General features: G+C 34.1%; 1 protein-coding gene across 1 annotated transcript; it reads right to left on the bottom strand.

Moving 5' to 3' along the window:
- Nucleotides 1–3,813: 3,813 nt before the first annotated feature.
- On the bottom strand, nucleotides 3,814–14,641 carry LOC106057490 (uncharacterized). The gene is made up of 7 exons (XM_056034245.1): nucleotides 14,096–14,641; nucleotides 12,011–12,136; nucleotides 9,794–10,066; nucleotides 6,427–6,537; nucleotides 4,982–5,084; nucleotides 4,752–4,822; nucleotides 3,814–3,949 (listed from the first exon to the last, which is right to left on the bottom strand). Exons 1-7 carry the CDS (start codon nucleotides 14,205–14,207, stop codon nucleotides 3,882–3,884), a joined length of 864 nt encoding a protein of 287 aa, XP_055890220.1. The 5' UTR covers nucleotides 14,208–14,641; the 3' UTR covers nucleotides 3,814–3,881.
- Nucleotides 14,642–16,858: the final 2,217 nt, after the last annotated feature.

A 16,858-nucleotide genomic window follows, 5' to 3' on the forward strand; every position in this document is an offset into this window, starting at 1 on the left:
AACTATACAATCTTCTCTAGTCTTAAGTAGCTTAGGTTATAGATAATAAGTAGTCTACTGGCAATTCTAAAGGTTCCGGGCACTTTCTAAGATATTTACTTACTTGCTTCTTACGTGCTTGGGTGGTCAGCGTAATTAGTTGGAAATGTACTAAATAGATTTGCAATTTCTAAGGCAAAACAACAAAAAAGAGCACATTATTAAATTAATAACAATATAGCAACACTGGAATCAAATTAGTTTTTTTTTCTTCTTTAAAAAGGGGGCCCCTATCGAATATCCATCAACAGCAAATAAAAATAACACTTATCTGTATATCTCTGAATGAATGACTTATTACTATTCCAAAAGATTGATGACAACAGATGATTGTTACACATTTAGTATGAAAATGGATAAATTGATTGTTGAATAATAGCCTGCAGTATCTGTTTCAATTTTAATCATTGAAAATGAGTTAAAGCTATGAATCCGCTGGTGCAAAGCCAGTATTTCAACCATATTTTGCTCGGACTAAGCTAGGGTGGTAAACTTTGTCAAGAGACATAGTGCTAATTAAAAATGAATCTATTGGCTGTTTCCTGTTTCGGTCTTTTCATGGGTGCCCTTTTTTCCCCCTTTTCCTGTGTGTCCTACAATTAAAATCATTGTAGTTGGTAATTTCTATATCGTCACCAATTGATCATACAATAAGGATATAAAAGTAAACATAATCTGTTTCTGTCAACCACCGTTAACGAGGGTGTCATGTGGCCAGCACAACGACCAACCGCCTTTACTTTTCCCTAACTAATGTGAGGTACCCATTAGAGCTGCGTGGACTCAGAGGCACCCAAAATCATGAACTTAAAAATCCCAGTCTTTCCTAGGATTCGAACCCGGGACTTTCAGTTCGGAAGCCAAGCGCCTTAAGATAAAAATTTCCAGATGACTAACTTTCCCATGCCCGATGTACTTGTGGCTGAATTTCTGATGGCCAAATGTTTAGACAACATAGCGCATAGGTACGTTATATTTCTAAATGTTGTTGTTTTTTGTTGTTGTTTTAAGATACATTTTGTAATTTCTTCACTTAAATACGGAAGGAAAGGCGAGAGGTCTGTTAAGAGGAAAAAAAAGGGGGGGGGGGTAACAATTTCATGTATTAATTCTTCCGACTAACCACTTTCACTTATATTTACTAGTGTTTTAATTATATTGCAAAGAGACGTAATATACCATTGTGTTTAGATATCAATAAGTAGATTATATTACATAGATATTAAACTGTGCCAGTCTATATTTATTTATGTCTATGGTCAGTTCTCTATAGTGAAAGTTCTCTATAGTTGGCCTTTTCTGTGCACGGCTAGAAACAAGACAATAGGAAATTCCTAATACTAGCCTGTGGCTAAGAATCATAATTATAAGTCATACCCTAATTTTCTAAGCAGCAGCTTGTAAAAAAAAGGCACCTGATGATGCACGGCGTTGTTCTGCTGTTTTTCCCTTGTGAATGTTGCGTAGGCTATAGAACCCATCAGTAGGCAAATGTTTTGTGTGTGTGTGTGCACGAAGTGTTATTACAGGGTCTTGGCCTAGGATTTGACTCACACTGTGGTTTTCCTTAGCTAGCAGTAGAGCCACGTCATCAGTAACACTCATGTCCATTGTATCGAAGTGGTGGGCGCTGTGCATTAAGAAGTGTTTATATGTTTTAATTTGAACATAATAATGAAGAAAGTTCATCAAAACACTCACAGCTTGATACATCGAATTAGTTTCATTTTGGATAGTACTAAATCTAAATTTCTGAATTTTTAAAACAAAAATGCAATATGGACTGTCAATATGTTTCGTTTGAAACTTTGGCCCTGTTTTTTTTAAGTCTATCACTGAGCTATGAATAAAACTTTGGTGCCAATGCACTCTTAACACCCCCACTCCACCCCCAGCCCGAACTTTCAAAGTGTAGTAAATTCCCTCTTCTTATTATTATTATGTAATACAGACTTTACTTCAAAAAAGAAGGTGATTACGTCCTATGCGTCATGCAACTAGTCATGCATATTAATCATTGACTTAAATTCTGCAAAGTTATTGGTTTTACTGGATAGCTCGGGCAACCCATTACATGCTCTAATAGCACTAGGGAAGAAGGAGTATTTGTACAAATTTGTCCTAGCATATGAAACGAGGAATGTGCCTTTATCTTTGTGTCTTTCAGAGTATTTTATTAGATTTTTTTAGTATTTTATAAGATTATGGTTCAGTGTTTTATGTATGATTGCTACTTTACTTTTAAGTCTTCTATCCTGAAGGCTTTCTAAAATTAGTGATTTTACTAAATGTGTTACTCTAGTCAAATGTGAATATTCGTTTGTTATGAATCTCACTGCTCTATTTTGTGTCTGTTCCAGTTTCTTAATGTTTTCTTTGAGTTGAGCGGTCCTAAGCAGAGGATGCATATTCCACCATTGGCCCTCTGTAGATTAGCTGCGTACAGTTGAAACTATCACTGAGGACCAGCTGGGGAGAAACTAGGTCAGGGGCGGACTGAAACAATAGCTCATGTTATTCTCTATCGAAGATGTAGTTTGAAAGAGCAATGGGGTGTATGCATAACAAGCAGTGATAGAGAGAGGGGCACCAGAAAGTATCGAAGACAAACACGAATTTCCGGAAGTTTTCATTTTTTTAGATTGAATTTTCGAAAGCGTTTTTAAAAAAATAAACCATTTCACATAATTTGTTGACTAAAATCTTTTTTTTTTCTAACTTTTTGTTATGATCTTTATAATTCTAGCCGAGACTTCCAGTCCAGTTATTAATGTTGTAATCTCCTTGCAGGATACCATGTCCCGTGTTTATCCCAATTTATCAGTTTATCTACGTTTTGTATACGAGTAAACTACAATACTCCTTTTTACATGTTAGCTTACAGTAAGGTGTGGTAGCCAAGTCATTATGAAGGGGCTAGACTTACGAAGCTAAGGGTCTATAATGTTCGTAGCTCAGTAAAACTTTTTTTTTTGAAGTAACGTCTGTATTATATAAGATAAGAAAAGACTGGAATTTTCAGCAGCGGGATATTTAGGACACCCGTAGGTTAACCCAACTCGCTAGTCGGGTTGTAAAGGCGTTTTATGGTAGTTCTAGACAAACGACACCCTGGTTAACCGTTAAACAAGGGCTGAATAAAGGGAACTTAACATGCCTTTGCCAGTTTTCCATTTTATTTTAGACGAATGGGATAGCTATTGAAACTGAATTGGTGACAATTTTTTTTTTAATTAATGATGTAATATGGTCTTTGATAATATTAAAGACAACAATAGAAATCCATTTAGAATGTGAAATCTATTTTAAAGTATTTTTAACTAGAAGTCCAACGGTGTCTCACTTTGATTTTATTTTATAATATTTCAATTTAAGGACATTTTTTTCATTCAGAATATTAATGAGTAGGCACGTTTTTCTTTTCCAATACGCTTGAAGGAAATGGTCAAAGAAGGCTCCCGTCCCTAATGCTATTTGGGGCTTTTAACATGAATCAGACAGGAAAAAAAAATGTGTTGATTGTATATCTCTAGTAAGCATGAACTTGGATACGCGTAGACCAAAATATTTTTTTAAGAAAAAAAAGGAAATTCTGTAATTTATAACATAAAGTTTATTTGTAAAAAGTTTAAAAAAAAAAAGAAAAAAAAAGGAAATTCTGTAATTTATAACATAAAGTTTATTTGTAAAAAGTTTTAAAAAAAAAAGAAAAAAAAAAGGAAATTCTGTAATTTATAACATAAAGTTTATTTGTAAAAAGTTTAAAAAAAAAAAAAAAAAAAAAAAAACAAGAACACTTGGAATACAAAGAAAATAAAATTTCTTGAACTCAATGCAGAAAGTCAACAATTAGTGTAATGATTCAAAGCTAGGTTGGTCACTTCTTCGTAAATGCCCTGATTTGTTGCAACTGAAATACAACAACAAAAAAATAACATGTGAATTAAGTGTAGTAAGAGTTATTGTTTATTCATCATTTTAACTACCTTCGTAGCTTCAGATGTCAACCTAACAGTTTGACAGCTTGTGTGTGTTTATATATATGGAGGTATATGGTGATACATATATGTATGCATGTGTGTGTGTATGTGTGTGTGTGTGTGTAATTTTACCTGGTTTGTCAAGAGTCATAATATAGATTAGCAGCTGGGAAGAGGTGACACTGGATAGATCCTCATGGAGAGCGATCATTAAGGAAGGGTCCAGGATTGCAGATGTCTTTCACACCAGAAGTAGAAAGAAGGGTGAAAACGCAGCCGCGCCCAGTGAGCACATATGCCCAACATGTGTCCGTAGCATCAAGGTCTTTTCAGTCACACAAGAAGTTGCAAAGGGAAAAGATCGTCTCTCAAGACGTAAAATGCCAAAAGATAGTATAGACCTAAATTAACGGCAATATCTTTAGGATATTTAGAATAAATGCAATGTTTTCAATGACAACGTAAACCTGATGCGATTTATACATTTAGTCGTATTTAATGCAGAGAATGCTTATATTAAGAACAAGGTGATGTGTTAAGTTTTAATTTTTTACAAATAAAATAATTTTCTTTCTCTTCTCTTTGTGTGTGTGTGTTTTGCGATACTTTTATTGAAATATAATTTTGCTATTACATTATTATATAAAGTCGGCTATAAAGATTCTGGGCACTAAAATATTATGAAATACTCTCTAATTAAAACTTTTAAAATGTAATATTAAATAGAATTACCACAATGTTGGTGAGTGTCCTGGTCACCTTTAGTTCTTGTATCATACGAATTGTCTGTGGCACGTTTTTGGCTAATGTCAAAAATGTTAAATAGAAATTAATGTCTATTAAATTTGTTTTTAATCAAAATAATATTTACAAGCTTTTTTTTTCATCTTAAAATTGTTCTAAAGTAAAAAAAAAAAAATTGAAAAAAAAAAAAGCACAACTAAGGATGAAAAAAAAGAGACCTTTTCAATCGTCTGCCCATCAAAGTGATAATGATTATGGCGGCAGTTAGCAGCAGACATAGGGAGAGTGTGACTGGCAGAAATATGTTAAAGCTGATTGAATCTGAAAGTAATAGATTTTGTCATCAAGCGAAGGATTTTTTTCTGATATCTTTTAAATACTGAAATCTTTTCTTTGTTTGTATTTTGATAATTAACGTCAGTTTTAGTATTCCTTAAGCCAGTGTTTCCCAAAGTGGGGTACGTGTACCCCCCAGGGGTACGGTAAGACTTTGGACGGGGTACACGTTGCACCTCATTAACTATGCTGATTTTTTTTTAAATACCCATGTATTATGCTCATTCCTCTCATGGACACAAGGCGATAGGTACTCAACTATGAATACTTATGCTAAATTTCAACTTGATCCGAGAATGAGAGGAAAAAACGTGACCGAAATGTTAACAGTGAAAAACTCCACATATACAACCACATAACGTTTAAAAAAAATTGTACCAAACAGTTTTATAAGTTTTGTGATTAGTTTATGCTACAATAAAAAAAAAACTTTGAAAATTAATTTTTATAATATCGAATAGTCGTCAAAAATGAATCGTAAACCGTTTAATATTCATAGTGTTGTAAACCTGTTTTACTACTCACTAACCATTTTTTTCCACGTGAGAACTATTGTGATTTGATGTCCACACTGAAGAAACTAGAAAGACCTCTGAAGTATGTTAATGGACGGTAATTTAATTTTTTGATTTTCTCAATGGATAGATTGAGGATTGCTTTCTTTGTGTGTGAGTGTGTGTGTGTTTAATATTTATGGAAAGGTGTAGCTGAATTCGATTAAGAGTATTGTAAAGTTTTTTATTTTACCAGGATTATTGACTCATTACAACTGGATTGTAGAGGGTGCGGTGACTGAGTGGTTAAGTGCCTGGCTTCCGAACCTGAAGTCTTGGGTTCAACTCTCAGTGATAACTTGAATTTGTTTTCTTAATTTTGGGATTTTGAAGGCGCCCCTGAGTCCATCCAACTCTAATGAGTACTCTATTAGGGCCAGCACAACGACCAACAGCCTTTACTTTTTCTCATTAGAGCTGGGTGGACTCAGAGGCACCAAAGATCGCAAATTTAAAAATACCATTCTTCGCCTGGATTCGAACACAGGAGCCAGTACGTAAGCCAAGCGCATTACTGTTCAGCCTCCGCGTCTCCGTCTTTGGGAAATAATACTACTAAATTGGTAGCACTGAGAAAACTAGTCTGACAATTGGTCTTTCTCTGATTCTCACTCTAAAGATCCTCTCTATATAGATGTTTTTTGTTGTTGTTTTTTTATAAATGTTATGGATAAATCAAAATAATTGGCTGAGCATACTGATATCTTCTTTTGGCGATGGCTGCAAAAGTTCTTTTATAATATATTTAAAAGTTCGAACTAATATCTCAGAACCTGAAGTAGTCTCTATGGCCATAGTTCCAAGACTTGCTGTTGTCGTATTAATTGCAATGGAAGTATTAGGCCTATGGGACGAAGTCGTTGCCACAGTACTCACTTCTGGAACTGTAAACAAAAATGTTTAGAAGACGAGAGAAAAGTCAATAGACCAACAATGTCTTGAAAGGAACGTAGATACAAAATATTATTGAATAATTGTCTCGTCTACATTTTTACATATTTACATGATTTATGTCTTTTATATACATTAACTACTAGTCTAAATGAGGTTTTTTTATTATTATCATGTTAGAAAAGAACGAGTATTCATTCTCTGGCGAAGCCAGGGTCGAGTTTCGTTAAAGGGAAACAAAATTAATCGTAGTCCCTTTATCGGATTCCACCGAGGAATTTTCTGGTGATGTGGCAGGTCTGCAATAGTACCGCCCTCTGACAGGCAAAGAGAATGTTCCTAGGAATGACAAGGGCTTTGAAGATATCTGTGAGGTCGGTTGTTATTATCCCCTCGGTTGACATACCAATGGGGTAAATTGTTTTAGATAACTTCCATAAACGCTTAATCTCCAAGCATAGGTTCACATATGTTCTTCGTTTTTCTATCTCAGTTTTTCTTAAATTATGAGTCAGTGGAATGGCGATATCAATAATGGTAGCGGCTTTTTCTTTTTTTTTCGATGAGAAGCAGATGAAGGCGATTAAAATCTACCGTTTTGTCGGTCAAAATAGGCCTGTCCCAGTACAGCAAATGATCAATAGACTTGAGAACCTCTTGTGGTGTGTATTTGTTAAGGGGAGGAGTATCCTTACCGATCAAATTATGTGTCAAAGTCAAGTGCTGGTGTATTAGCTTTGCAACTTGGTTATGGAGACATAGGTAAGCAGATTCCAATAACGCTGAACATCCTGCCATTATGTGTTTAATTGACTCACCCACATTTCCACATTTTCGCATTTGTCAACAAAATTTAGTTTTAGGATATGTTTCTCGTAATTCTTTGTCCTGATTACTCTGTCCTGTATTGCTGTAACAAAGCCTTCAGTTTCTGGGTAGAGATGACATGCTTTGAGCGCTGTTAAGGAAGCAGCCTTGTCAATGCTGTCCCCAGCTTATAAATTATTATTATTGTTTTTTATTGCAAGCTATTAGTTATTCTCAGTCAGTTATTCTTTTCTTCAAATACAAAAACAAAACGACATGACCTAAAGTGTGCCAATGTGTCACAAAAAAAATCAAACTCACAAAAACAAAAACAAAAAAAATACTCAGAAAGGCACAAATATAAATGTGTAGGACAAAAGCTCCTTCTTCCCTAGTGCATAGAATGGGTTGCCTGAGCCAGCCAGCAGAATTTAAGACATTGGTTTACATGCATGACTAGTTTCATGACACATATGACTCAATCATCTTCTCTTTTTTTTTTTGAAGTAACGTCTGTATTTTATAAGATATAATAATAAGATGAAGGGAAACACATCTAGCTGTTATTTCTATTGAATAGCAAGTGTAAGCTTCAAGAATGTTCTAGAATATACAAATGTAAAATACTAGACTAGATCTAAATTATGGATTAAACTATTTTAATAGTTAATGTAATTTGAGATAAGCCAATCGGAAAGACTCATTGCAATCATGAAGCGATACAAGAAATGATAGACCACTATCAGTCAGCTTCTTAAAAGTATTTAAGTAGGAATCTAAAAAGTGTCCTTTTAAGACCTTGCGATCTATAGGGCAGATGAGCTAATTAGGGTGTCGTGTGGTCAGTAAAACTACAAAACTATTTTTACTTTCCCCCACTAGTGTCAGGTATCCATCAGAGTTGTATAGACTCAGAGCGCGTACTAAGATTCCCAAAATTCAAATATCTCATCCTAGGAATTTATGTTTTCAAATATTTTCACATTACTTGTTTTAATTACGCATGCTTTAATATTTAAACTCAAATTTTGCATTCTTATTTTTGGATAATATCAACCGGAGATTCAGTCAGAGACACAACAATTTCGAACTAATTTTTCAATAAATAGATTTAACTCTTTCTCTCCTAACTCATCATACAATCGTTGATTTGACCTCAATAAATTTAATTAATGATTAGTTGTATAAACTTTACTTAGTGTTCTATAAGAAGAGCATGTATTCTCCTTTCATTCTCTTCCAACTAAAACATTTTTTGATAAAAAATTAGAAAAGCTATTGAAGCTTAATCATAACAGGGTAGTGAAATAGTAATAAGCAAAATGAAGAATTCAGTCAGAATGTGGAAACAAAATTACGGAGAGAAAGAGTTAATATCTTTAGTTTAATGACAGGTATTTGTATGTACCATGCGGTTGTCAGGGTGTGTTGCAGCAAAACTAATCTAGGGGATGCATTTAAGGTATTTAATTATCCTTATTCCACACTTCAACAAGTTCATGCAATAATGGACAGCTTCAACTCTTAACGTCAAATGACTGCTCAACAATCACGTGACAAGTAAACATTAACTAGAGGATTCAAATGTTAGAATAACATATCATGTTACATTAGCATATTATAAAATGTTTACGCTCATTTCGAAATGACACACTTATTTTCTACATAAAGTGAAATAGCATAAAACGATTACAGTCTTCACAATGTGAGCCTTTAATCTGTTTATTGAGACAAGAATGTTTAATAATCCAAATGTGTTTTGTAGGAATACATATGAGCCGTAGAGTTACAATGATCTGATTGGATTAAACGATTATCTTTGTCGATGGGGACCTTTAGAGAAAAGGGTCCGTCGTTGTTTATAAAGAGCATATCTCTCACTCATTGCCAATAAAAAAAAATATTTTTTCTCTGAACAAGGCCCGATACCAACTAGATTACAAAGACGAGTTGTTTTTTCAGCTAGAAAAAAAACGTAAAGTTTCCCTTTCAGACCTTGCGATTTATAGGGCAGATGATGTTAAGGTCATCTGTTTCTTTCGTCAACGGTTAACAAGCAGGGTGTCATGTGACCAGCACAACGACCGACCACCTTTACTCTCACCAACTCAGGTACCCATTAGAGTTGGGTGAAATTTGGGGCGCCCTAAAAAATCCCGAAATTCAAAATCACAGTCTTCATCAAGATTCGAACCCAGGACCCAAGATTCAGAAGCCAAGCGCTCAACCACTTAGTCAGAGCGCCTCCCTTTATTTAACTAACGAAGTAAAAAAACTTTTTTAAAACTCTGTCTATTATCTATATTGTTTTAATAGATAGCTGATTTCCTTTACATTAATAATAATAATAATAATAATCTTTATTATCCGTAAGGAAATTTGTCTTACAATTTGTGCATTACACCAAATCAAAAAGTAAATAAAGCTAAATGTATTACTTACGGGTTTGTACAGTAAATAAAGTGTTAGGTCCATACTTCTCCTCATAGTAATTATATTCTCTGGGTAGCTTCACAAAGATATAGAAATCATATTTCGTATTCGGCTGCAATCTGGAAATTGTTATTCCGACGGCATTGCCCTGAACCACTTCATCTATATATTTTACAAGGTACATGGCGGTCTGTTGTGTGGCCATTCTGTCTGACCAGGAAAACTGTACACTATTACTTGTTACTCTTGTGAGCCTTATATCTGTTAAGGTGAGGCTTTCAACTGTCAAGAAAGAAAGCGTTTTAACATCAATTTCAACACGTATAACCACTTGGAATACATATATCGTGAATTAATCCCATTCCATAGCACTTCAAGGTTAAAATTATAGAGCTTAACAAGTGGTCTTATTTCTTTGTAAAGTTCCCCTTTCAGACCTTGTGGTCAGACGATGTAAAGAGATGACCTATCTCTTTGTAGTTTTATTATCATGTCTCTGTTTAGGGCCTTATTCTTAGACACATAAAAGTACCGCGCTACTCCTTTATGTTCCATCTCGGAAACTAGCCTTTAAGTTTTATAATGGTATTTTTAAAGAAGGTCTCATCAAACCCATTTTTTGGACAAAACTGCTAACATATTTATTCTACGTTAATTTGCTCCTGTTTTAGAAATATATACCAGCATTGTAATGTTAATTCTTATAAGCGATAATCCCTATAACAAACACTTATGTAGATCGATTTATTATGGAAGAAAAAAAGTTTGTAATTTATATTTATTATTTGAAAAAAAAAACGAATAATAAAATAAGACAAATGCCAATTTAACATGTAAGCTGTAACATTGCATTTTATCTGAACCGTAGCAGCACATTAAGTTTAGGCTTAAGATAAGTATGAACCATCTCCGTCCAAACTGTCCGCATTAACAAAAGGTCCTATCCACACTATGTTACTAATGTCTTCTTCTTTTCTGTTACTTCAAACTATATGATATTTTTTGCCTGAGAATTTTTTTTTACTTTTCACAGCCTGCCAATCGTATTGATCACATAATACTTTGGCGGTAATTCCGCCCCCCCCCCCTAAAAAAAAACTTTTCTTTTTTTTTTTACTTTTAATATTACATTTTGCATTTTATCAATACCCTTTTTGGTCACTATATTCTAGAACTTGATGCTTTGGAGTGGCCCGCGTTACATCACATTTGCTCCTGACCTGTCAATTCAATATCACTTTTCTCTTCACCACTTTGTTTCACTTCGACCCTCGTCCCACCGTCTTTAAAGCTTAAATAATATAATCTGTTGCATCTAATTAGCGCGGCTTGCTTTATAACGCTACCCAAACCAATTATGTAGGCCTATACTTTCAACTCGTGAATTCGATTACTGGTATATATGCAGAAGAAATGAAGAAACTAATGGTGAATAAAATAAATGAGAAATCGACAAGCTCTCATCTCAATCACAAGAAAGATGACACCTATTATAAGCTATCCCGACAAGATTTTTCAACTCAGGACCGGACACAACAGAATGAGACAACATATGTGCAGAAAGCTCAAAATTGGAACCAATGAAATCTGCCCGTGTGGAGTGTCACCAGAGAATGCTGACCACGTCCTTCAAAACTGCATCCTTTACCAACAGGCCCGAACAAGACACTGGCCCCAAAACACCACAATAAAAAGAAAACTATATGGAGAGATCCCTGATATAAAAACCAATACGCAGTTCACCTCATGTATAGGTCTAGTTATCAGAACGCTCCAACCTAAAAATGAGAACGAGGAAGAAGAAGATTACCGGCATGACTTAGTGACACCTCCACCTTACGCCTTAGAAAGTAGCCCTACATACAATCTTTGAGTATTCATCCACTTTTCAGATCTTTACCGAAATAGTTTAAGGGTTCTCTGAGGCTTTTTTGCATGAGCCTTTTCTATTATTGTATCCTGTGATTCGAATGACTAACATAATATTTTGGCCAAACTCCTCCCCCCTCCCCCCATTTTAAATCTCCTCTAACATATTTGTGGCTTATGATTTATAGTTTTGTTACGTCGAATTAGATCGGCCCGCGTATATCGACCTTCCACACACAAACACAAACTTCTGGACTGAGAATAATAACTTTTTAGTATCTTATTTCTAAACAAAAAAGCGTCTAAAATGTATCAAATAAATTTAAATAAATGAATATTAAATATATGACAACTTACGTGAGTCACAACGGTCATATTTATTACAGTAAAAATTGATATTGCAGAGACAATAACTATTGAAGGAGTGCTGGACATAGGACTTCCCAGCATCACAGGGAAATTGAAAACTCAGACAGTTTCTGGCTAATAAAAGATCAAGTAAATTATTATACATTTAAAAAAACTCAATAAAAAAACTTAATTGAAATGGAAAAGATAAATACAATACTGAGGGTGTACAGTTTATATGCAAATTAAAATATTAATTACCAAATAGTGCTAAAAACTTGTATAGGGGTTTTGAGATGTCATTTTTCTTATTCCAATAGATAACAAGCAAAATGTGAAATATCTTTTTTTTTTTTTAAAAAGACTTATCTAGGGGTAAGAACTCCACACAATCTCACAGTAATATAGAAGTTATTTCCCTTACTCGATATCAAACAAAATAATTAATAGACTGTATTATTATATTTTTTTTATTGACTCGTGTTTGTTAGGTACAGTAATTAATTGTTTGAAGCAGGGTGGCCAACCTTTTGATTTCGTGAGTCAATATATCCGACCATCTTGTTTTTCCTTGAGTGACTTAAGGCCAATAAATTCTTTAAAAATGTTGAAATTATCATCTTTTTTATAAATCTTATATTAACTCACTCTGTCTATCTGTATGTCTGTCTGTCCTTCTAAAAGTTTGTTCACGTTATTTCTCCGACACCCAATTTGCGATTATGCTGAGATTTTGCAAAATTATTTCCTTTACATGACAACACAAGAAATCAATAACAAAAAAAAACTAAGGTTACAAAGACAGTTTGTATGGAAACACAAACTCAAAAGTCGGCCTCCGAAGTGGTCCTTCCAGGCAGGAAAAAAGGCAGGTTTCAATATTTTCAAAAAGAACATCACAAAATAATTATATCAAAGACAAAAGACAGAGAAGAATGGAGAAAGAATGTTAACATATCTTGTGTGGTGCCCCAGCGATCCAGCAGACCAAACGATAGGTGAAAGTGAATGTGAGTTGGGTGTGAACCTGGCTTAACTGATGTCTTATAATCTATATCTAATTAATCTAATTGTTTTGTAAAGGGTCAATCTCTTATTCCTCAAGAAAAAATATTTCCGTAAAAAATAATTTTAGAAAAAATCCTTTAAGTGTTGTATATTCATAGCACTGCACTGCAGTTCACTCGATAATATGAAAAACTAGTTATTAATTGTTGTTTTAAATTATGTCCAACTTAAATGCATATTAAAGAGATTTTTTCTCCAAAACAAAAGTTGTTTTTTTTTTATAAATGTAGTAGTAAGTATAACAGAACTTACATAACTTAGCAATATAAATGTAAACAAAATTTATGACAAAAAGTCTAAAACCGTTTGCATAAATGTGTTAAAACTATGATAAATGGACATCTCCCCTACTAAAGAGACTCCAGTGTTTGTTATTATTAATAGAGAATAGTTGTAAAAGTGGAGTATTTTTATGAAAAAAAATTGATTGCATGCGTGATTTAAAAAATAGACTTTTGCTTTCACAAAGATAAAAAAGCCTTTGCATCAGAACTTTGAATTGTCTAAAATATTATCATGTCGGATTGTCACTATCTTTTCTAATTTACGAGATCGAAATGGGACGGACAGATGGACGGACGGACGAACAGACATTTCATACAAAACTAATAGCGTCTTTACCCATTTCGGGGGCGGCTAAAAACAATTAGTTTATTAGGTATACGTAATAAATTACTTTGTTTTGTATCTAAAACAAGGGAAAGAAATAGTACTTGACCAGTAAATAAGCTGAATTAGTCCCCATTATATTTGGCTGCCGTCTTAGGCTTAGTGAACACAAACATGAAATAGAAAGGATAACTATCTTCCATGTTCATAGATTCTTTGCTAGCATAGTGGTAACAGCGTTTGCTTTAGCTCACAAGTTCGAATTCAGGTCGCTCCCTTTGAAAAAAAAAATACATTTAAAAAGCAATTGGTGCTCCAAGTGTTCAACTGACAAAAATGAAGGTGAAAAAAACAGAAAACAATGCAACTGTTAGGTATACATCTGCAGAAATACTAAAACTCTAGATTCGTACTTACCTGAGACAAGTGGTATTATCAGTAACATGAAGATGACTGGATGTATATTGTGATACTGCAATGGCGATGGCTTTATTATTGGGTTTTTCGAGCTTATGAAAATGTTAAACATCGTAATAAAATATTCAATTCTATCAAGAATGCCAGTTTGTTTAACAATTAGTTATGTTTGTATAAAAATGTCTTAATCACTAGTTTTGATATTCTCTTGTAATAGATCACTATATTTTATTGCAAATCATTTAACGTTTTTTTTTATGTTAAACAAATATATCGATTTTTGTTTCAATTAAACTTATAGCATATTTTAAAGTATGCTGGATTACGTAGAGTCACTTTAAACAGCACTTCGTTCTCATCTTATGGTACTAACCACATACTCATTGTGCGCATGACAAACCGAACCTCGAAAATGTTTAATTTCCCTTCGTTTAAACCGTTACCCAGAGTGCTTGAGATGCTCTGTTCTTAGTTTGTGTTCAAGCCAATTGAAATATATTGAGTTGGGAGAGTATAATGAAATGTTATCTTTAGCGCCCTCTTGAAAGTGGAACAGTCGCTCTTAGTCTGTGTATTCGTTACGTTATAATCTTAAAGCTCTATTTAAAATTATATTTGACCATATTTTGTAGCAAGCTAAAAAAAAAAATTGCAACGGCTAATTTTAGTCTTTTGCAATCTAACACATTTGTTGTTTGTTTTTTTTTTGTTGTTGTTGTTGTTTTTAATTAAAATCTCAGATAATTGTGCTTTAAATATAGTACACGGGGTTCGTTATATTAATTACTACCTTAAAATGTTACAAATAGGTCATTGACATATTAATATGTTCAAATGAAAGCATTAAAGTAAGTTAAGATGACTTTCAGGTTCGTCGTGCCTTAACCGACCTTTTAACCTTCATCGTTTGACCTTGTCTGTCTACTAAAACGTGGTGCCATCCCTCCACTTAATTGTTTGTTCGTGGTAGATTGTCCTGCACACAATCTCTAACATTCGGAAATCTTGGAGTCACTCTGAGGTTTCATCTCTGGCAACCACTGTAGTTGCCTACCTAATAGTCATACGAATTCCCTACAACATCTGGCCAATGGTCATCTAGATATTCGCAGTATTTAAATCGGCAGGTGGAAGGAATGAGATTAAACAAACATTTGGCGAGATAAATGACCGCAAGTTTAACTAATCCTGACACGCCTAAGTTCGACCTGGTTTGATCAAAGAGAGATGCCTCAGATAATCAAGATTTCTTATTATACTATGACACACACATCTTCATGCCTAACCCTTGAACAAGGGTTACCACATTTAAAAATCATTATTATATTTTTAGGAGAATGAGATAAAATTATATTTACTCTCTTTCTCTGCAAATATGGCCTACTTCTAGATCTATTAAACTTCAAGAAGATAGAGACCTCAACAAATATGGCCTACTTCTAGATCTATTAAACTTCAAGAAGATAGAGACCTCAACAAAAATTAGCCTAGGACAGAAATCCGGTACTTTTATACACATCATAGTCCGCGCTATTTAGTCTTGCGCTATTTTGTTCGCGCTATTTTGTAGGGTCACCCAGATAAATATGAAGAGCCTCGTCCACTTTGATAATTGAACACGCTATTCCTCCCACAACCATTATTAGATCCAATGGAAACTTTACACAATTATTTATTGAACCTAGCCAAACATGAATCAAATAAAATAGAATGTTTAGTCATCTAATTACTGATAATTAATTATTTTTTATAATATCAAATAAGGGAAATAATTTCTAAAATTATTAAGAGATATGGTTGTAAGCGCGGAGTTCTTTCCCTTAGACAATTTTTTTAAATGTTTATATTTTGTTTGATTTTATCATGGCATTTGATCCAGTCCACATGGATAAAAAAAAAAGCTCCGACCAAAAAGCAACATAGATCTTAGAGAAGCCGAAGAAAATACAAAGATTGAGAGCAGAATATTTCTAGATTTCTCAGGCAACAAGTTTTTGGGTGGCAACTCGATATAAGAAAGAGTCGATCTAATTTTTTTTTTCGTTTCAAATTTGTATCCAGCGGCCTTTCTAAGTGATCTCCGGCTGTCTGGTTACGATGCCGCCTTCTGTCAGATGTTCCCTTCTATGTCTGTTTAAGCAAGTTCCCTCCTAATCCATTATTTGAAGCGTTTCCGGTGGGCACCCCTGTTACGTTGACCACCTTATAGCTTACCAAAAAAATACTGCTTTTGCATTCGTTCGTCCCCCATACGTATACGTGCCCTGCCCAGCGTGACTGTCGGGCCACAAGAAGTCCCTCTATACTGTCCATACCGGCATCGCAAGGACATCGTTGTTTGTAGTGCGGTCTTGCCACCGTATGTCCGTGATGGAGAGCAAGCATCTTTGGTGAAAGCGTTCAAGAATTTTTCGGACATTTCCAGGCGAGAGTTTGGCGCAATAAATCGCTCCGCCTGCCTATAAAAATCATTGTCTACCAAGCAGCGGTTCTCTCACCCCATTTTTATGGATCCGAGACATGGAACTCTACAGAAAGTAGCTAAGACACTCATCTTTAGTATAAGTACAAATACACTCAGGGAACTGTGTCGATAACACTTTCTTAATACTAAGCACTCACGATTCATTAATAATTAAATCTCTTCAGCCGTTTTTTTTTTTCATATATGCCACTTATGCTTTAAAGTGATCACTTGAATTAAGTTATTTATTTTCCAATTTAATTTCTAAAAAAAATAAATTGCGCCAGTGATATAAACTA

Source organism: Biomphalaria glabrata, chromosome 6 (assembly GCF_947242115.1).
Source record: "Biomphalaria glabrata chromosome 6, xgBioGlab47.1, whole genome shotgun sequence".
Lineage (NCBI taxonomy): Eukaryota > Metazoa > Mollusca > Gastropoda > Planorbidae > Biomphalaria > Biomphalaria glabrata.

Bases quoted from the DNA above. Each gene is read 5' to 3' on its own strand.
- LOC106057490 (XM_056034245.1), bottom strand. From the start codon at position 14,207: ATGTTTAACATTTTCATAAGCTCGAAAAACCCAATAATAAAGCCATCG. The intron at 6,538-9,793 runs GTAAGTAATACA...TTTTGTTTACAG, and splicing joins TTTATTTACTGTACAAACCC to TTCCAGAAGTGAGTACTGTG. The intron at 4,823-4,981 runs GTCTCTTTTTTT...TTTTGACATTAG, and splicing joins ATGGGCAGACGATTGAAAAG to CCAAAAACGTGCCACAGACA.